Source organism: Ceratotherium simum, chromosome 2 (genome assembly GCF_057802395.1).
Source record: "Ceratotherium simum simum isolate JZ-2026a chromosome 2, ASM5780239v1, whole genome shotgun sequence".
NCBI lineage: Eukaryota > Metazoa > Chordata > Mammalia > Perissodactyla > Rhinocerotidae > Ceratotherium > Ceratotherium simum.
In genome coordinates, this window is record NC_141901.1 from 51,097,496 (window position 1) to 51,119,392 (window position 21,897).

Here is a 21,897-nt window from a genome sequence, read left to right on the forward strand (position 1 = left end):
ACATAGTAGGTGCGCAAGCAGACTTTTGTTTTGTTTTTAATTTAAACTGAGGCAGGCACAGGTTCAGTAATAGGTAGGGGACTGCTGAAGACCAGCTCTGGGTCAGTGTTTTGACAGAAGCAGAATCCTCCCAGTTCACTGGGAAGCATACCGTGATGGGCCATTTCCCATAGCAGAGCGTTAAGTGTGCATTTATAAACCTCCAGTACCTTCTACATGCTTGGAACTGCATCATCCCCTGGGCAAGGTTAGTAACCAGGACACAGACCCAGCTCCTGATGACCTCACAACGTGAGGTGGTCCCCACCCAGGACACAAATAAGGTCCACCAGAGAGTCTGTGTGGCAGGCCAGCCAAGGCCGAGCGGCTGCTCCAGGGTCCAGCAGGGAGTCAGGGCTCCCGGCACTCCCTCCTGTCCAGGCCCCTGAACCCAGCGGCCTGGGGAAGAGCACTGTTTTTATTACAGGGGCTAGCACCTTCTGGACTGTTTGGCTCCAGACTAGGTCATGAGTCAGAAAAGCCGTTCTGTTCCAGTCACAATATGGTCACAGAACTCTGGTGTTTGTTTCCTCATCCGCAGAGAGGAACAACATCTAACTTCTCTCTTTCCTGACAGGAGACCTGTAAGGTCATGAGAATTCACTGAAAGACCAACAGACTTTCAGCAACAGGATCCTAGCCCTCACCTTTCTGCTTGGTGGGAATCTCAGTATTGATCCTGTTAAATCCATTTCTTCTTTTATCTGTAGTCAAAGTCTACAATGCTTACACAGGATTCAAAGAGATCAGAAGGTGCTCAAGTTGCAAGTGGAATTCAGCCACAATTCCTCATGCAGAGGAGATGAAAGACAGAGGCCAATACCAAGTTCTTCACACAACTTCAATTTAAATTAAACTTCCTTTAATGAAATAAAAAACAAATGGTGCATTGCATAATATTTGTGGTCACAGTATAAAACAATACAATTAGTTCATATAACATTGGATATGGACAAAAATACACAAGACCCTTTCTTTGTCTACGTAAAATTCGGCAGATCCTTATGTGCCACGCTAAAAAAGAAAGTCAACTTTTTTCTCCTAGTGATCTGCACACAATATTTATCACTGAGAATTTGGTCAAACAGCGGAGGAGAACTTACCCAAATCCCAGTTCCCTTCTTCCTCTGTTGTCATCGGTGAAGCTAAAAAAAATGTTTTCTGAAAGTAGCGAGTTGTGTAGTATTGCTTATTATTCCTGCCAAAAAGGCTCAGTCTTTGGCTCACAGACGTCAGTGACAAAATCATGGCTGCAGGCAGTCTGCAAAGCAAGAAGCAAGAGCCTCCGGGGGAAAAAGACAAGGGTCTGGGCAGGAGGGGCCTCCTTTACCAGGTTAGGGAAAGCCAGGTGGATTGGAGGGGGAAGCACACCAATAAATACATTTCTAAATTAGAATTTAAATCCAGTTGGTGAGTCAGAGTTCCACCGTCCCATGAAAAATCTGAAAAGTTGTTAAAAAGTCAGAGTTTGCATTTTTAATTTTTTTTAAAAAAGTGAAGTGTATGTAAACATTATAAAGTAAACAATTTAAAGTAATTTCGAGGCTTCTATCTGAACATAGCTTAGGCTCTTTCTGGGGGTATTTTTATGATTAGAAGAAAACCCAAACTTTTTATCAAGTTTCTTTTTGTTAAGAAGTGCAATTTCATCCGTGTGAATCGTGGCTAGGTCCTTCTTCCATTCACACCAGTGCTTCTGGCAGGAACCTCTTCTGGAAAAGCACTTTGTGGGGAGCCCTGTTTGGTACAACAAGAGTGTACCTCACACTTGTAGAAGGACACACATTCCACGCGAGTTTACGTCTCTGGAAGGAACGAGGCCTTGGTACAACACCCTGGGGTTTCTCCCCCCTTGTACCAGCCCTCAGACGACTTGCAGTTCGGCCAGCCCAACGGACAGAGGTGGGGCTGGGGTCAACGCCTTAACATCTCCAGCCCTGAACTGCAACAGCAGTTTGAAAGGAAAAGGTACAGTGTGTGAACACATGTCACCTTTTACCACTACTGAGAGTCTGGTGTCATCCATCCATGGTTTTACATACATCTGGGGCCACCTGGTCACGTCCAAAGCTGAGTACCCTTTCCTCCCACCAGGAGGGGCCTGTGCTGCAAGAGTCCTGAGTCTTCTTTTAGTAAGTGTGACACTGCGAGGGCTCAGAGGGCACTGGCTGCCACTGACACAGCACCTGTTCATGTGTCTTCTCTCTCATTCCCCTTTGTACAATCACCTGTGACCCACCACCTGTGAAACAGCACAGTGAGGAAATGACATGTAGAAAATACCCAAATCTAGTGCTATCAAGACCTCCTTCTCTTCCTCCAGTCACTCATGCTCTGGGGGGGTATCCCGCTGCCCGTCTTCCCGCCATGACACCAGGCCTGGGATTCATCTGTGCTGCTACCATTAGTGCAGAATCAAGAGTTTCTATCACATGAGTAGTCCCCTCGGTGAGCAGAACAAAAAGGGAAAACTTGGTGGAAATCTGCCTTCTGGGGGCAACTCAGGGATAAATGCAGAATGAATCGTGGGCAGCAGAGTGAGGGAAGCGGAGGGGAGGATGGTGAGCTGGGAGGAGTACAGCTTGTCCGGCCCATTGTGACAAAGAGCCACACATGAATGGCCATCATTTTGTATTACTTTATTGCTCAAAACAAACGAATCTTGTTTCCCCTTTGGAAGACAGAGCAGTGTTAGATCCTTCAGAGCCAGGATAAAAGCACAGAGGATTGCAATGTAGGGCACGAGTCACCAGCGAGCCTCAGCAAACCCCACTGTGGTGCTTCCAAAAGGCCAGTGCTGTGCAGGGGGCGAGACACTTCTGGGAGTGACACATCTGTGTTGGCCCACTGTCCTACTCCTGGTATGGGCTATCGGGCACAACCGACTGCTCTCAGATCTACTTTGTAGGCTGTTCACATGGCAATAAATCACTGGGTTTCCTTCGTGTTCCTAATAGGAAAGCAAACAAGCCACAAAGTATACCCTTTCTCACTCACCCTCTGCAGGGGAGCTTAAAAAGACTTGAAGGACTGCAAGGTCATACAAAATGCATGGTTCTCCCAGGCAATTTCTGATTCCGTGCAGTCAGTCAGTCTTGCAAGCAGCAATTCACCTTCATGTTAAGGAGCTCAAGCAGTCCGTGAAGGACGTGGGTTATCTATGGGCCCCCCTGGTAGTCCCTTGGTGGCCAAGGCCATTGTCTCCTGCAAGGGCAGGAGAGGAGAATGGAGGTGGCTTTCTCCGCCTGACACACTCCTGGCACCACTGACCCACCTGGCACAAGCTACAGAACTCTAACTCCCAGGACCCCTCCTCTGCTCTCCCTGGGGCCCTCTGAGGCACAGTGGCCTCAGAACTACCAGAGTAAGTGTCTGTTCCTTTCCTTGTCCCCAACCTCCTGTTCCTTGCAGCCCTTCTCACTGCGCTGGACAGACGTGGCTGTGTATTTTTCTTCATATTCATTCTTAAGGCTAAGGTGGCAAGATAAGGTGCTTGGTGGAGAGCCAAATTCTAGATTCCAGGGCCGCCATTTCAGCACTCGCACATAAAGCAAATACAAAAGAAATGGAAAGGGGGCAGAGAAGCAAGAAACCAAAAAAATGCATTTGGGCTCAATAAGAAGTTACATACTGCAAGTTTAGATTTCAAATGTCGTCTAAACCCCTGAAAATAGGGGTGGGGTAGGGTAGTAAAAGCAACAAATTAGCCTTCGGGAGAGGTCTGTGTTGTCGCTAAGCCGGGGTAGAGGGTCCTGCCTCCAACACAGAAGCCAAGCCGGCTCTCAAGTGGGCGGTTACGTCCTCAACCAAGACAAAGAACTCCAAATGCCACCACCCCTTCCTCACCGCAACCCCTGGAAACAAAAGGTATAAACACACACAAGTCAGAGATCTATAAACCAGTAGGAGAAAAAAATTAGACGAAGGTTAACCATTAAAAAGCCGCAGCTGGGAAAACACACACTCGATTGTTCTATCAGAAAGTGCCGTGGGAGGAAGAGCTGTGTGCTGGTAAACATGTCCGCGCTCGGAACTTGACATGCAGAAAAGAGAGCGCGCCAAATCCCACCTGAGATTAGAGAGGACTGGTTTTTAGTGTAACACACTTCACGTTAAAATATCACTGTCCTCTTCTTGCCCAAATTGCTCCTAGACTGTCCCTCTGTCATTGCTTTTCCCAGGCCCCGGCCTAGTCCATCTCCATGGACATGAGCCGGCGGCGCTCGCGCCTCGTCTCCTGGACCTCCTTCTTACAACACCAGTGGGAGCTGCAGTACCCGATGAGGCAGGACAGGAGCCCGATGACAGTGGACAGGCCGATGCCAATCAGCAGCGGGTACTTGAAGGCATTCAGCACTGGGCGGGAGAGATCAAAGGGAAGCCGGGTTAGTGATGTGAGGGAAGACCATCACCTCCCCTCCCCACCACAACAAGGTCTCCCCGAGGGACTGGATCTCATTCGTCCAGTATGCAGCACCCAGCACCCAGCACCCAGCACAGCACTGGAGACGGGAGCGGCTCAGCCATATCTGTCCAAAAAATGAGCAAATGTTTGCCCACCCAGTTCTTGGGGAGGGGGGAAACAGAAAAAAGATTTCATTTGATATCTTTGAATGTCAACTTGCTTTTTAGGGTTTTGGCAGATTGATTTTTAAAAGTCAGTATAAGGGCACAGCACATTCAGCAGCAGATGCATCCTTAAAAAAACCGTGCATAAATCAATTCTATGCGTCAAATAGCTGAAGTGTACTAGGGGAGCTATTTTAAGTAACACTATAGTAAATTATCTAGCAAAGTGAATAATCACTCCCTTACTTGTTTGGTAAATCTGCGTTTTCAAATGGAGTTACTTCAAGCAAGGAATTTCAAAGATGCAAAAACGGTATAAATGGCCAAGTCTCAGGAATGCACCAACAGTGTTTAGATCCCACACCCCTAAGTCCCATGTCCCCTGCCCCCATAGGTACCAACACTCCTTGGGTGGATGCAGGCACTGTGGTAGGTGCCTAATATTTAATATGGCTTAATTTTCACAACAGCCCTATGAGAGACTATTATCCCATTTTACAGGAGAGGAAATGAAGGATCAGAAAGGCTGTCAGCTGTGTAAGAGCTCGGGCTCCAATTCCAGTCTACCTCAACTTGACATAAGAGGGAAACACACTCAAAGGCTCCTGCTACTCCTCGGAGGCACCTGGACTGTAATTCTCTCCATGTAGTCTTTTAAATTAATGTTTACTCTGAAGCTTTTTTGCAGAGAAGACATATTTCTTGTTAACCAAAGAGCAACTGCCCCCACTCTAGATGCTCAGGGAATAGAGGGGTGAAAAGGGGGCCCTCTGACCACACAGTTAGGCTGACCGTGGTGGTCAGTGTGGGCCAGCAAGGCCGGGAGCTCCCCCTTCCATCTTGGCGTTCTGTGAAGAACCTTCTCCGTGCTAGTGACACCAGGAGGAGCCTCCCTTTTCCAAAAAGCAAAACCAATAGGAGGGCAAGAGTGGCAGGGACCTACTCACAGCCTTGCCTGGAGACCTGAACTCGCCCTCCACACTGCTCTCTGTCTCTGCCTTGGCAGAATCCATGCCAACCCTAGGACACAGTAAAGCAGGTTTGTATAGAATTATAGAAGAGACAAAGCATCGAAAATCTTTCCAGTAAGTCTTAAAACTAATTTCCCAATGGTGCCTCCAGCACATGATACCAAAGCTGGGAAACAGCAAGGGCTACTTGTACGCCTTCTGGGTACAGGCCCTGGCCAGGTCTAGAGAGAAAGCAGGTTGTGTTGTGGCACATTCCTCAAATGGTGGAAACGGCATTCTGTCAGCTGCAGCAGAGCACAGAGAGAAGACAGTCCCCCAATCCCGAGAATTATTTGCGTGTCATTCTCACCATCCATCTTCACAGTTATAAAGATGGGTTTGGAGTGGATCTCTGCCTCCCTCTGCCAGGAACCTGTTGGTGACTTCACCCACGGAGTCACGGAACAGTAGTAGTTGCCAAAGTCCTGGTCCTCGGAGCCATGCACCTGCAGCAGGAATTCCAGCACGCTCACGCGCTCCAGGCTGAGGTCGCTCTTCCAGTCCCTCTGGGCCGTGTTCACAATCCCCTTCCGATCCAGGGAAGACAGAAGGACCGGAGCCTTGTCCAGGCCAAAGGAGTGCACCGCAAACCAGGACACATCAAAGGCCATGTCATCTAAGGTTACCAAACCAAAAACCCTGGGGTCAGTGCAAGGGGCAGAAATACCGCGTATGGAAAACACACGTCACCTTACTGTGGGCCAGCACTGCTCCACATGCCTCAGGTCTCACTGAATCCTCGCAACAACCCTGTGATGAAGGTACTGTCATACTCCCCACCCTACGGTGGGACGAAATACCTTGTTCAAGGTCACACGGCCAGGAGGAAGCAGAGCATGCAGCTTAACCCAGGGAGTCTAGCTCCACAGTTCATTCTCTTGACCACACCACTGCCACTACCCAGCCTAAGGAGCACAGGAAGAAGTGTCAGACCCCAAAACTGTCTCCTACAGAGAACACGAGACACAACGTTGGTACGTGGTGACATCGCATGCCGTGTCTCCCAAAGAAAGCACGGTCCTTTGACATTTCAGGCAGAAGAACCCAAGACCAGAAGAACGCTAAAGTCGTAAGAAAAAAAATGTACATAAAATGAATCGTACAAAATTGAGAGTTGTAAACAGTTTAGATTTTACTGTTTGCTGCGGCTTTTTTTCCCCTGCAGAAGTGCTTAAGTTCAAAACAAGAGGAAAAAAATGTCAAGCTGAGAAAACTGAACAGTTCAACAGTCCCAGAGAGTAATGCTTCTGAATCGTAAAGTACTCTAAAAAATAAAGGTTCTAACAGCCTCAAATAAATTAATATGGGCATAAGAGAAAGACGACTTTGGCACAAGTGGTAATTCTCATAGAACGTGAAAATAGAGAGCACATCATAAGCCCTTGACCTCTTCTTTGACTGTAACCAACCGATACCAGCTGTGTCAGGTCTGAGATTCATCCAGCAGGCAAGAAAGGACCAGGAGACCACAAATGCTGTTTTATTTTAAATTCACTTGAAAAGGCTTTCTATATAAATGTTAAATAACACAATTTTTGTTAAACAAAAAGTAACATTTGTTCATTCAGTGGAAATAGACTAATAACCTCAAAAAGCACATTATTAGGCAAGTAAATTCTATTCAGATGCTTACATATTAAAAAAGAATGTAAGCAAAACTAAAAGCAAGAATTTCTACAAAATCATCCAAATGATAATTCCTTTTCAATTCACTTTAAAAACGTTAAGGGCCACCGGCAAATCTCAACTCTACCGACACGATGACAGCTCTCCACTCTGATGCTCAAAATATCTTCTTTTCCTCCCCATCAACCCACTGTGGCACTTGAGCATAAAATTTGATTGTTCCCAGCATGTAGGTCACCTCTCGCCAAGACCAACTCCCTGGGGGCAGAGGGAGTGCCGTAAACGCCCTCACACCCTCACAGGGCCGGGCAGATGGGGGACCAGAGCACACTCATGTATTCAGTGAAAACTCAAGCTCAGTGCTGTTGTCACCTGCAGGTGCTGGGTGGTTACTGAAGGCAAAAAGTCACAACTGTGTCCCCGTTACTTGTACCCAGACTCTAATGCCAGTCCCACTGTGCCTTCTAATGTGGGAGCCAGGCTGCAGGGCCAGGCTACCTGAGCTAGACTCCCAGCACCAGCACCTGTTAGCCATGTGACCTGGGTGAGTCACCTAAGTTCACTGTGACTTAGTTTCCTCATCTGTAAAAGGAAACTACACTAGCACCCATGGCTAAATTAGCTATCTTCATAAAATGCTTAGAACAGCACCCGGAATGCAGTACGTGCTCCATAAAAGTTGGCCGCCATGAACATCCTTATCTCCACAGTTCAACATACATGCTCTCTACAAATAGATGCTGTGAATAGGAAGGGCATTACCGCCTGCAGCAGAGGCTCCTGGTGCCCTGCCCAGACCAGCTGGTGCCCTGAGCCCCCAGCTGCTGCAGGTGTTGGCTGCTAAAGCTCTCACACCTGTACCCTTCACCAGGTGGGGAGTGAGAGTGTTTCCTAAGGGTGTCCATTCAGCCTGTGGACAATGGGAGGATATGAAAGCCCAGTAGCTTACTCAAGGAGGTCATACTCTGTGGTACAACCCACGCTGCAGAGCTCCCATGGGGAATCAGAATTGTTTGAATTCACATCTTTGCCTGGCTTCTTTCCCTGCTCTATCTCGACTCCTTCATGGCTTTCTCCTGAGAGCACCTCCTCAATTAATCACTTGCACACTTGTCTCAGGCTTTGCTTCTAAGGAACCTGACTTAAGACACTGCCTCTGAAGGGCCAGGATGTGCCCTCGGCCCTCCTCTTACCTTGGCACTGGAGTGCCTTGCCACTTGGCCCACTTATGCAGCATGTCCTTTCCAAAAGAGAATTCCTTCATAGCCCATAGGATGCAAGAGGAAAAATTAAATTACAACTTGTGTTTAATTATTCACAATCTTCCACCCACAAAGTCCAAGAGCATAAAGTTCTGGAAAATTGTGATCTGCAAGATAACTGCTACCTATAGCTTTTACAATTACACTGGAGGAAAAGATTTTTATATTAAGGGCACAATTGGTGACCCATTAATTTACTGAGAAAGAGGATTTAAACAATTTATTTTTGTATATATCCGTAAAGAAGCTTTACGGGTAAAAAGGGCAACGCATTATTCCAACTTTTGAAAAGGCTTTCTCTCCCCTTTCCCTGGCAAATCCCTTCTACCTTCACCTTTGTCTTCACTTCTGAATCCTACTTCGCATCCTCAATCCTCTGCTCCTCAGGCACGGTCGTGGCAGCTCGTTCACGACCTAGGCTCCCCACTCCTCACCCCATGAACACAGCTAACCACTCTGTTGGTTTGGATGGGTTTCTTTTCTTTTTCTTACATCTTCCACAAACTGTTCTTTTTCCTACCTCTCAAGTTCAACCATGTTCAGTTCCCTAAGGGAGCCAATTTTGGTATCAATCAACTAGTCCAGGGGTCAGCAAACGATGGCCTGCAGGCCAAACCAGCCCACCACCTGCTTTTGTCCATGAAGCTTCACTGGAGCACAGTGTGCCCATTTGTCTACATTGTTCTCTTCGGCTGCTTTCACAGCACAGCAGCAGAGGTGAGCAGCTGCTGCAGAGAGCATCTGGCCCACAGAGCCAAAAATACTTCCTACCTGCGACCTTTCCCGAAAATATCTGCCAACCCAAACTAGTAGCCACCTGAAGCTTCAACTGGAGGTCCTGTAGGAGCTAGACAGAGGGTGGCGGCCATCCAGGCCTCTGCTCCTCAAACCAGCTCTGTCCTGTCCCCTGCTCATGGTATTCACACTGGTTTCACTACAGGAACCCTCACCTTGCTTATAACCTGCCCTTTAATCTGGAATGAAAACCTGCTCCTAGTTTCCACCCTGGACCACAGGGCTGGTGGTCTCTGCACAGAACTTCGTAAACCCTGTACAATTTGGCCTATTCAAGGTGCAAAAATGGCCTGTGAGAGGCTGTGGCTCTGCTTGTGTTGGGGCAGGCAGTATAAACATGTCCAAGGTCAAAGCATGCAGAGAAGACAAGGGCAGCGCCCAGACAGTGAGTCAGATCCTCACGGGCTCTTTAGGAGAAGATAGAGGCGGGTACAGTCCTGCTCAGCAACAGAGACACCTAACTGCATTTAATGTTCTTTCAAACCGTGAGGGCCTAAGAGCACGAGTGGGACATCAACTGGTCACTAAGGGGGCCAAGTAGAAAACGTGTAAGACTGATGGCCCACAACGCTCAGGCATCTGTTGGCAATGCCAATATTTTCTGCAAAGAAAAGATTTACAAAGATTTCCTAAGAATTTACACTACAATAACAGCCCCTGGTCACTTGCTACTCGTTTGCTCTGTACTTCACAGCGTTAATCGTTGAGTTATCATATTATATGGTAATTTCTTTCTTGCCTGTCTCCTTCACCAGGTTGCAAGCTCCATCAGGACAGACTTGGAGTGTTTTGTTCACTCCTCTATTCTCAGCATCTAGAAGAGCACCTGTATACAGAAGGAGCTCAATAAATATCTGAATGAACAAACGAAAGACAAAAAGTGAAGGAGCTGAACCTGCCGCTGGGTTTCAAACCAGCTTGAATCAGCCCCCAAAGCGGCCCCCTGATCACCTTGACCATACAGATTCAAATGTCTGGATGTGTTTCCAAATTGTCTAACAGACAGATGCAGCCATCGACAAGTAGTTATTAAACACCTACTGAGTACCAAATACTAAGCTAGGCAGTTTGGGGATAAACAGACAATCCAATCCCTGACTTCCACATCTGTGTAACATAGTGGGGATGACAGAAGAAACATTTACAAAAAGCAATATGGGGAAGGAGAAAGCATGGAGAGAAGTACCTGGATCCAGTGCTGCTCCTTCAACAGTGATGATACAAAACAATTTGATCAGATCTCCCCGGATGACCGATGGTGTGTCCGAATGCACGGAGGCATTAAATATAGGACCTGGAAGAAAGTCATGCCACCTCATTATTCTCTTTCACATCTTGGTTTAAATTCTATTCTTAGTGCTCTAATGCATCTAAACGTGGCTCCCTTTCCTTGGAACAGGGCTGGAAATTCACAAAATAGAAGGCGCTCTAAGGTTGCTTTTCTTCTATTCAGAGAGATATGTGCTATGGGCACATCCAGATGAGCTTCATCTGAAGATTACAGCCCCAACAGAATTCTTCCTAAAGAAGTACATTTGCTTCTGGCTTTTTCTTTACCTCTTCTCTGATGACCACCACAGTCTCATTTGAAGGCCACCCCCACCTCCCACCCTGGCACAGCCTGGGTTGTTTCTGGTTCCACATGGTTCACTTCCAGGCCAGCGTGGCTTGGAGATCAGCGGGATGAGGACTGAATCAGGGAGCGCTTTTGGTCTGAGGGAGTGATCAGCCTCATTGTGCTGGGTGCTGTGGACAGGGGCCCTGCTGTGAAGAGGTTGAAATCCAGTCAGGAGATACACATGCCAACAATGACAACATTTCTATAAAGCATGATGACAGCACTGAAGACACAGTTCCAATTTGCCAGGGGAAACTGAGGCAGCATGGATGTTCCTTTAAAAAACTACCTAGACTGGATTTGTCTTGCACACCTTCCTGACAACACTCCCTCGATAACCAGTTTACTTTTATAAAAGACCCCTCTCCTTCTTCCAAAGGCCAGAAGATGTTTCTATCCAAACCATGCTAATTCCTCACAGTACTGTCTACTCACTGCAAGGCAGAGGTACTCCAAGTTTTTGAGTTGTAAGGTAATAAGTACACATACGAGCAACAAAATACAGTATAGCATAAAAGTATAAAGACTGAACACATAAAGAGAATTTAGTGCTAGAATTTAATAATATTTACCATAGAGTTAGCTGGATGCATTTGACCGTAGGCATAATTATTATTGTGCTATTTGACTACTAGGCACAAATAAGTGACTTATTAAATTTTTTTTAAAAAGTATGCCTCGCATGGAAGGAATCTATGGCTCCTATCCACTCCTTAGGCAGAGAGAGGAGCTGGGGACTGCATTCTTTTTGGTTTTTTTAACCTCTTTATGGCTCACTTTTAGGTGAAAGGATTACATGGCTTTATGTCAATCTGATCATAAGAGCCCAATATTTACCTTATCCCAATTCCTAATATCTAGGAACAGGCAAACCGAAAGAAGGTTCCAGAATACCAATGCTATGGGATTTCCCTTGGGTTTCCTGGGAAGCAAAGAGAGACGGCCCTGCCACTGATTCTGAAACTCAGAAGCTAAGAATACAGGTGTTACTACCTTTTTAATCAGATTACCAGAAAGGAAAAAGTTTTTTTTAACCTCCAAAAGAAATGACTGTGAGAAAGAGAGTAAAATGTCATGCAAACCAATAAGGCAAAGAGTTGAAAAGGCTGTATTTTCATTTCAACATGAGTAGTAAGGTGAATTCATCAAATTGCTTTCCTAACACCAGTACATGAGTAATCTGAGTTTTGCTGGGAGAAAGTTGAAGTGGGTAGACTATGGAAAGCTAGGAGGTCAGGCAGCCCTGGGCAGGTTCTGCTGAGAGTCCAAACCAGCCTGAGAGTAGCAGGAGGATACTTCCCTCTAGGGGACAGCGCATATAACAGAATGGCAGTCCCAGGACAGGAATGGGATGAAAGCAAAGAGAACAATGAAACTTCACCTGGGGCAGCATGTCCTTCATTAACTCAGCTCTTAGCTGCGGTTTCCTCAGGCCCTTTCCACCCTGGACCTGCTCTGCTTATGGCAGTGAGGTGCGAAAGGATTAAGCCAGTTACTCTGAGTTGGCTCCCTCAGCGCTAATGACTGGGGGGACTTCATGCCATATATGACCATCTGTGAGTACAGGTTAGGAGCAACCATGGTGAGCAATGGGGATCCCATTCGTTTTCTCCGACTAGAAATTTCATGGTAAGAAACAGAGCTATACTATGGGGCTTTCTTTAAGTATCCAGGCCCCTTCTAAGAGAGCACAAAATGATAAAACATAAAGAAATCCTTGAAATTCTCATAATGTATTTAGGTTTCTATTTACTTAATTTGAAACAGCAAAGAAAGACTTACCTCATTTGGACAAATTTCACTTTACTTTACTTTACATTTGCAAAGAAAACCCCAAATACCTTCTAGGTCACAAGTTACAGTTTTCATTTCCCCTAGGGGCCACAGCTGTGGGAACAACAGAGCATTTGTGCTATGGCTCACCATGCAGACAAGGACCAGGGAAAAGGCTTCATTGAGAGCTATTCACAGAAGTGGATTTCCTTCTAATGAAATCAACAACTCACTGTTAATGTGGGTCATTATCCCCGGCTTAGAAATATTTTTATTATGGTCCATTTCTGTGGTAATGCTGTTTTTGTGAGGGAATTTGTCTGGTTAACTTCACAGATGACAGACTACTGCACAGAGAATTTAAGTGAATAACCAGAGTCACTAGATGTCCCCCGATTCCTAGTCTGCAGAGAGCACACAGACCACTTAGCTTTTAAATGTAAACATTGATGCAAACCACGTTCCAACTCCAGCCCCTAAAAAAAGGCTGTTAACAGCAGTATTTTTGTGAAAGCAAAAAATGACAGACCATCTGCATGTCCATCAATAGGGTAATGGTTCACCAAGTTCTAGCATGTGTAGTCATTAAAGTTGGCATTTACCTAGAACTTGTAACACGGAAAACGCTTATCTTTTAACATTACAGGGGAGGAAAGCGGGTCATAAAATTGTACATACAGCCTGATCTCAAGTCATGAAGAAAACACGCAAGGGAAAAATTCTAGGAAGACGAACAACACAAATTAACAGTCTCTGGTAGGATTTTGGGTGATTCTCTTCTCCTTCTTTCTACTTTACTCTATTTTCAAATTCTATCTATTCAGGAGAAAAACATTATTATTATTCTTTTAAAAGGCCAAAACCTTTAAACATCATATTTAAACCATATTTTTCCCCCTGACACTTTAAGTCAGTAAAATTCATGACTCAGTAGGGCCCCTTGGGCAACACAGTCTCAAAGCAAGAGGCAAGTGCCTTGAAACCAGGGGACAGAAAGGTGGACACCAGGAAGGGCCTCTTTGTTATACGTATCTTACAGGGTTCTGCTGCTATTTAGGAAGTTAAGGCTCTTCAGTATCAAGTTAATACTTGGTGGGAGCTATTCATGGCTACAGCATTATGCTGGGTGCTGGATTTGATGGCAGCTTCTCTTAACTAACCTGTAAACTGGCCATGACAGCAACATGGATTAAATAAAATAAAAACCTCATGCAGTCTATTAATCCTGGAAGCTACAGTGATTTTATCTGTTATGCTGAGATGTAAAGAAGTGAGCAACAGATTCAATACCCATTCCTTACCAGAAATAATACAAAAGATTTTATGTCTCCCCCTCTTCCTCACAACAGTTTTAAAGAAACTATAACAAAAAACAAATGTAAAACAAGATGGAATCAACTCCTACAGACAGCAAAACAGATACACCAGTAAAGGAGAAAACCCACACAATCATCTGATCTCAATAGACACAGTAAAAGCATTTGACAACACCCAACACCTCTTCATAAAAAAAACATTCAACAAACTAGGAATGAAAGGACACTTCCTCAACTCAATAAAGGGCATCTATGAGAAACCTACAGCTACCACGATACTTAATGGTGAAAGAATGAACGCTCTCCCCCTAAGATCAGACACAAGACAAGGATGTCACTTGTGCCACTTCTATTCAACATCGTACTGGAGGTTCTAGCCAGGGCAAATAGGCAAGAATTAAAACTGTCTTTATTCACGGATGATATGATCTTGTATTTTTAAAATCCTAAGGAATCAACAAAAAAATTGTTAGAACTAATAAATTCAGCAAAGCTGCAGGATACAAGATCAATATACAAAAATCAGTTGTGTTTCTATACACTTGCATTCAACAAACAGAAAGCGAAATTAAGAAAGCAATTCCATTTACAATAGCATCAAAAAGAATAAAATACTTAGGATAAATTTAATGAAAGAAGTTTAAGATTTGTACACTGAAAACTACAGAACACCATTGATAGAAATTAAAGATGACCCAAATAAATGGAAAGACATCCCACGTTCATGGATTGGAAGACGATATTGTTAAATGGCAATACTCACCAAATTGATCTACAGATTTGACACAATCCCTATCAAAGTCACAGCTGTCTTTTTGTGCAAAAATTAATGGGGCCTAAAATTCAGATGGAAGTGCAAGGGACCCAAGATAGCCAAAACAATCTTGAAAAAGAATAAAGTTGGAAGACTCACACTTCTTGATTTCAAAACTTACTACAAAGCTACTGTAACCAAACAATGTGGTCCTGGTATAGGAACAGATATATAGATCAATGGAATAGAACTGCGAGTCCAGAAATAAACCCTTACATTTATGGTTAAATTATTTTTGCCAAGTGTGCCAAGTCAAGTCAGGGAAAGAACAGACTTTTTTAATAAACGGTGTTAGGACAGCTGGGTATTCGCATGCAAAAGAATAAAATTGAATTTCTTCCTCATACCACACACAAAAATTAACTCAAAATGGATCAAAGCCCTTAATATAAGAGCTAAAACTATAAAAATCTTAGAAGAAAACATAGGCATAAATCTTCATAACCTTGAATTAGCAATGGTTTCTTAGATACAACACCAAAAATATAAGAAACTAAAAGAAAAAAATAGATAAATTAAAATTATCAAAATTAAAAACTTGGGTGCTTCAAAGCTCACCAGTAAGAAAGGGAAAAAGACTACAGAGTAAGAGAAGATATTTTCAAATCATATATCTGTTAAGGGACTTGTATCCAGACTCTATGGAAAACTCTACTAGTCAACAAGATCCCTCCATATTATAGCATGTATCAGTATTTCATTCCTGTTTATGGCTGAGTAATATTCCATTGTACAGATATACCACATTTTGTTTATCCATTCATCCATTGTTGGACAAATGGGTGAATTTTACAGTATATTAACTGTATCTTAATAAAGCTATTATTAAAAAACAAACAAGCAGGGCCGGCCCCATGGCTTAGTGGTTAAGTGCGTGCGCTCTGCTACTGGAGGCCCAGGGTCAGATCCCGGGTGTGCACCGATGCACCGCTTCTCCGGCCATGCTGAGGCCTCATCCCACATACAGCAACTAGAAGGATGTGCAACTATGACGTACAACTATCTACTGGGGCTTTGGGGAAAAACAAACAAACAAACAAGCAGATACACAATTAAAAAAAAAAGAGGCCTGTGCTTTCTCTGCTCTTTCTAAATTTATGGGTTTACATCAATATTTACTCTTTATTAATCTAAAGGTTAAGAGATTAGAAGATGTCAGAAGACTATTTTACTCTACATATAAGAGGTTATAATAATACAGAATAATATTAATAGAAAACAAACTTTATTAGGGTCTAGTTTACCTTTAATATAAATGGTAATAATTTAATTCAACAAATATCTTGCATTCATTATACTGATTCAATTAATATCTGAATTTTCACAAGTGTGCATAAATTTACACATTCAGAAATTTCTAACTGGAACCCAGAGCAGATTTAGTGAAAAACATTCAGTCTTAAACTCACAAATGATGATCCTTCACCTTCATATTCTAAATAAGATTGGGGATCAAAAACTTCTAAATTATCTACCTGCTGAAACACAAACACAGACAGGATTGTCAGAGGAGCTTAATGAATAACACAGATGAACAAGAAATATTTCTATTTGAGAATATGTATCTATGCCATTAAAAAAATGGACCTTTCCACCTTATAGCATGAAAACATTTCACTTACCAAAGATAAAATCAATTCAAAATAGACATAAAAATGCTCGTTTTAATTAACCTTCCCATAGATCAACACCACTAATAACTATTCTTAACAAACCAGCTGACAGACATATTCATCCACACCAGCACAGCTCCGCCAACTTGACTATCTGACAGGAAATTGTCTTCTAGTCCAAAAAGCAAGGTGAGGCATTAAGGATGGGATCCTCAGCCTCTGTATGGAAATACTGCTCAGATAATTTGGCCCAAAAATAGTGCCCATCACATTCAGTCCTAGGGACCTCTACGAGTGAAAGCCACAAGGCTGGATAAGACTGGGGTCTTTGCTCTGATTCTTCCACTTTTGGCAACTCATTTAACCCCTCTGGAGGCTCGGTTCTCTCCTCTCTTTATTTATACTTTGCCATGTTCCCTAAAGGATCTGAAATAGCTGAGTTTCAGTATATTTATTCTTTTAAAAAGGGTCAAAATGATTGATGGTAGAATGTGCCCACAAAAATTTGTACACAAATGCTCACAGCAGCATTATTCATAATGTCAAGAACTGGAAATAGCCAAACGGCCATTAACTGATGAATGGATAAACAAAATGTGGTGTATCCACACAATGGAATATGATTCAGTCATAAAAATGAATGAAGTACTGATACATGCTATAACATGGATGATCCTTGAAAACATTATACTAAAGTGAAAGAAGCCAGACTTGAAGACCACATATTATACTCCATTAATGTGAAATGTCCAGAATAGGCAAGTTTATAGAGACAGAAAGTACACTAGTGGTTGCTGGGGGATAGGAGGTAAGGGGGGTGGGGTGGGAATTGAAGGGTGTCAGCTAAGGGGTGCAGGGTTTCTTTGGGGTGTAATGAAAATGCTCTACAATCGGTTGTGGTGACGGTGGCACAACTCTCTGAATATACTGAAAGCCACTGAATTATACACTTTAAATGGGTAAATTGTATGGCATGTGAATTATTCAACAAAGCTGTTAAAAAAGAAATGAAGCCATTGGATCAAAACTCTAGGGTCTCTTCTAGTTCAATCTGTGATTCAACAGGTACCCTGCTCACCTGAGGTTTGGAAGTCTATCTCAATAGGATTGGAGAGACTAGTTGCTGCTTCTCGCCACAGGCTGCCTCTGACAGGAGACCAGGCTGTCACCATGCAGCGGTATAGCCCTGCATCCGACACCTGAGTCTGGTACATTCGATAGCGAAATTCATCTTCTTGCACTTTCTCTAACACAACACCATCCACCCGCGATGCATCTGTCCAATTCTCCAGTTTCACCACTGAATCTTGGTCCAGGGAGATGATATACTTGGTTTCATTGGGACTGGAGAGATCCCCAACAGGCTTCTCAGCGGTGATGAGAACAGAGTAGCGTGGTGACTTGATATTCTTGGAAGACACTTTGCAAGTCATCTCAAATGTATTTCCTGCAGCAAAGAAAGGCTTTGGCTGCCTTGCCTTCACCACAAGCACGGAATCTGGAATGAAGTACCAGAAAGAGGTGATTTCCAACAGGATTAGTTAAAATGGATACGCATCTGAAAGCACAATGTCAAGGAAATAAGAATTTATTTGCAAACTGTCACAAATAGGAATTTATTTGCAAATTGCCACACAATAGCATTTAAGAAAATCTGGAAAGTCAGGGGAAAAATCACCTGTATCTGTAAGCAGGCTGAAAACCACCATGCTGGATAAAGCAGGGCAGTCTAAAGCGATTTAATGGGTGTGAGGGAAGAGGGAATTGATGGGTGAGAATTTGAGAAGCTACTCGTGCCCTCAAGGATGTGAGGAAGAACTCACTCTTAGTGAACTGGCGATGACATGGCTCTAGCTGATGCCATCTGCCTCTCTTCCTCTGAGGTTCCACCGGGTGCAAGGAAGGTACCCTTAGCTTAACCAGCCTGCCTGGAAGAGCAGAGCAAGGGAGAAATGCTTTTCCTGGTAGGGTTGAAGGGCTGATGTTGGAGAAGTAACTAGAGGGAGTGATCGAGAAAGACAGAAGCCGTGGTTAGAGGACAGGTTGTTTGGAACTGAGAGTATGGAGGGCTTTCAGTTATCAGAAGTGAGATGGTCTAGTGTAGGGTGTCAGCATGAGAGTGAATCACCAAAATAGGTCAGAGGACATAATGACAAGAGAGAAGGACAAGGGACTGAGAATGAAAGGTTTATCTACATTAGGGTTCTCGACCTTGGCTGCACATGAGAACCACCTTGGCAGCATTTAAAAATTCCAATGCCTAGACTGCATATAACTTCAGGCCAACTAAGGCAGAATCTCTAGTGAGACTCAAGTATCAGTATTTTTTTACAACTCCTCAGGTGATTTCAATGTGCAGCCAAGGTGTGACCCAGCGTTCTATAGGGATCATGAAGCTAGCAAGACAGGAGGAGTACTGGAGAGAGTGGCTGTGAAACACAAGTTAACATCTTCAAAGAATGAATGAGGAGGACCTAGGAATTGACAGGCGATGGCAACGAGAGGAGGTGGTATGATCTGATGACATGAGATTGGAGCTGGATGTTTTTAGGGAGGAGGGAAAATGTTCTGGAAGCTGCAGTGAGGGACAAGGAGGGCACCTGCTCCACATAGGCTGAGTTATACAACGACTGTGGGAAGAAAACACCACCAGTCAGGAAGGCTCCAGGGGAAAAAGAGTGAGGTTGGTAATGTTTAATGGGAGAAAGAGAAAAGAACATTCAGAGATGAGGTTCAGGAAACAGGAGATTTTGCTGAGTTCTAGAGGGTCCTGTTTGGGGTTTGGGCATATAGGAGGGGTGGTAATGAGTCAACAGAAGCATGCAGAGAGCCATATGGTGCTTTACATCCGGGGCATGAAGGAGGACTAGGAGGCCTGGGCTTCCTGTGGTGACAGACAAGGACAGGGATAAAAAACTTGATGAGTCTGATGTCCCAAGGCACACAGTGCTCTGAGCATTCAGAAGGAGATGCATCCAAGAAACTGTTTCCCTTAAGTTCCTGTCACCTCTCCCTAGAAACAATCTCTCTGAATGGATGACTGGCCCCTTAGGGGCAGGCACAATGGCCCATAGCTGCCCACTCACTCTGTGGCACCTCAAATGTGTCTGCATCCAGCAGGAACTCATGGACACGGAGACATCCTCAAAGGCCTATGTGAAGTTTGGCCTAAGACCACCCAGGGGAGAAAGTGTCAACAGCTTATCCCATGCACACTGTGAACTCCTACAAGATGACCTTCTACCACCGACCAAGCCCCAGCTCTCACTAGGACTTACCCTTCTGCAGCATCATCATCTTAAAGGGGTTCATGCTGTAGATAAAACCAACAGTCATTTGAGCATGCATTTCTCGGATGTCTAGTGTAAATGAAAACCTGCAGGGTGACTGTGCATCTGAAAACACGCAGTGGGATGACTTAAGCCAAGACACAACACAACAAAACAAAAATGTTAATGAACAAGAATAAGGCACCTACCTTCTGATACCCAAAATATGTTAACAGGTTTGGAGAAGACATCCTTGCTCTTCACCCAGCTGTTGTTACGCTGTTTGGTCCAGGCAGACACAACACAGTAATAACTGCCTCTGTCTTCCTCTGTAGTCCTTTGGATTCGGAAACTGAACGCGTCCGTATGCTCCTTAGAAAAAATAAAGTCTCCATCCTGGGCCCGTTGCTTGCTCCTCTCTCCGTACTTCAGCGTCCAGTCCCCGTTCATAACTGCAAGAAGCTCGCTGGCCACCACATCATCACTGCGCCGGTTCGTCCTGTAATACCACGAAACCGTAAAACGGACATTCGCCTCCAGGCTCTTCTTGTCCGCTATGTGGCATTCCAGCTCTGTGAGGTCGTCCGAAAACTCGGGGACCTTAGAAGCATTCAGGTACACCTGATAGTCTGGTTCTGAACAAAAAAGAGAGGGGCCGGGATAAAAAAAAATCAGACAGAGCAACATACCAAGAGCTAACAAAAGGAATGAGACAAGTACTACTCTTGTCCTGACAACTCAATGCCTATCCTACCCACTGTAGTGACAGAAATGAAAGTATTTGCAAGGGTTTGTTATTGCAAAACTTGTACAACAGTGCTCCCTCTAAGCCCCCCAAGAAAACCACCCAAGGCCAGAGCCAAATGTCCCTGATCTTGATCCTTCCATATGGTTGGGGTCTGCTGTCAGTTTCCCCAGGAGGTGAGAGTCTTCTGAGAAGGATCTCTTAAGACTTAAAGCTTGGTATCCACACTCCACCAAGATTTTCTCTGGAAGGCCAAGCAGCACCCACAGACTTCCAAAGCCCCCACTGGAGCAGCACTGGGAAACCCTCTCCCAGAGTACATTCTAACACTTGAAGCCAATCAACCCCACCATGGCTCGGGTTCCTGCCATCGTTGGCTGTGCCCCAAATACAAGGCCCTCAGGTCATTATTATCCCCGTGCATTCTCATCCTCCCTTTCTGGTCCTCTGACTTTTTCTGCTGAATCTGTGTTCAGTGGTCAATAAACACAACCATTCTCAAACTTCCCAAATGACATTCTTTTCACTGACGCATGTAACCTCCCATATAGTTCTGACAACCTTGAAGCCAGCTCACTGTGATCCTGGCTCTAGTAAGGCCTGCTCACTTATGACCCCCATTTCCCTGCCAGGTACAAATTCTGACAGGGGGTGGGAGGAATGCCAGTGCTCTCTTAGCGTCCCCACTGCCACTGTCACAGTCCTGTTATTTTTCACTTGTATAAAAACCCCTCCTTCCTCTGAGGTTCATTGCATTGATTGAATCCATTTCTGCAATGCCACACTTCTGTCTTCGTTGGCCTCAAGGCCTTCTTCTACACCTGTCAAGGAACTGGTATTCAGACCCTTTGTCGCCTCCTTTCCTCTACCCTCAGCCCCGCTGTGTGTCACACTAATTACCTGAAGTTCTCCAATTAACACAGTCTCACACCACCATGCTGATCTGTTTGCAGTGGCCCTCTCCTCTTGATTGCCCTGCAAACTTCCACTCACCCTTCAGTGTAAGCTGCTCTGTGCCCCCTTTCTGGGTCCCCAGAGTGTGACACCCTTTCTTCTGTGCTCCCATAAGACAAGCAGGTACTTCTGCATAGCAGTAATCCCACTCTGCTATTACTCCTTGCTTGAAGGTCTCATCCCCAAATACACAGCCTTGTATACATGCAGTAGGCACTCAATAAATGTTTGCTGCCTTAGCGCTAAGGCTTTTAGAAAAGGCTATATTTTTCTTTCGTAGCACTTTGCCTTCTAAGAGACAAATAATTCTACCTAAACAGAACTTTCCACTTGCCAACACTATCTTTATTCACATCACCTCCATCCAACAGTTTAGTTTTATTTAAAATTGCTTTTATTTATGACTCACACAAGACTATAAACTGCTGAGGTCAAGGGACTGTTCTTTTATGATTTACACTTCTAATGAAATGCATAACATCATGACTTCTCCA

At 44.5% G+C, this 21,897-nt stretch overlaps 2 protein-coding genes across 5 annotated transcripts in view; both read right to left on the reverse strand.

The window, feature by feature from the left end:
- CD101 (CD101 molecule) overlaps positions 1-799 on the reverse strand; it is a 43,107-nt gene extending 42,308 nt beyond the window's left edge. The window contains exon 1 of the mRNA XM_014779978.2: positions 687-799. The gene's annotated coding sequence lies outside the window, so the exon portion shown is untranslated. The remainder of the gene's footprint in view (positions 1-686) is intronic.
- Positions 800-3,616: 2,817 nt separating this feature from the next.
- Positions 3,617-21,897, reverse strand: part of PTGFRN (prostaglandin F2 receptor inhibitor) — a 66,055-nt gene continuing 47,774 nt past the window's right edge. For 3 of the 4 annotated variants that reach the window (XM_087444850.1, XM_087444851.1, XM_087444846.1), the window contains 6 exons: positions 19,914-20,339; positions 17,514-17,933; positions 10,488-10,595; positions 5,929-6,234; positions 5,556-5,628; positions 3,617-4,395 (listed from right to left, as the gene is read on the reverse strand). In XM_087444850.1, coding sequence (XP_087300976.1) covers positions 4,290-4,395; positions 5,556-5,628; positions 5,929-6,234; positions 10,488-10,595; positions 17,514-17,933; positions 19,914-20,339 — 1,439 coding nt within the window. In that variant the 3' untranslated portion in view covers positions 3,617-4,289. The remainder of the gene's footprint in view (positions 4,396-5,555; positions 5,629-5,928; positions 6,235-10,487; positions 10,596-17,513; positions 17,934-19,913; positions 20,340-21,897) is intronic. The other variant, XM_087444849.1, reaches the window with a different exon arrangement.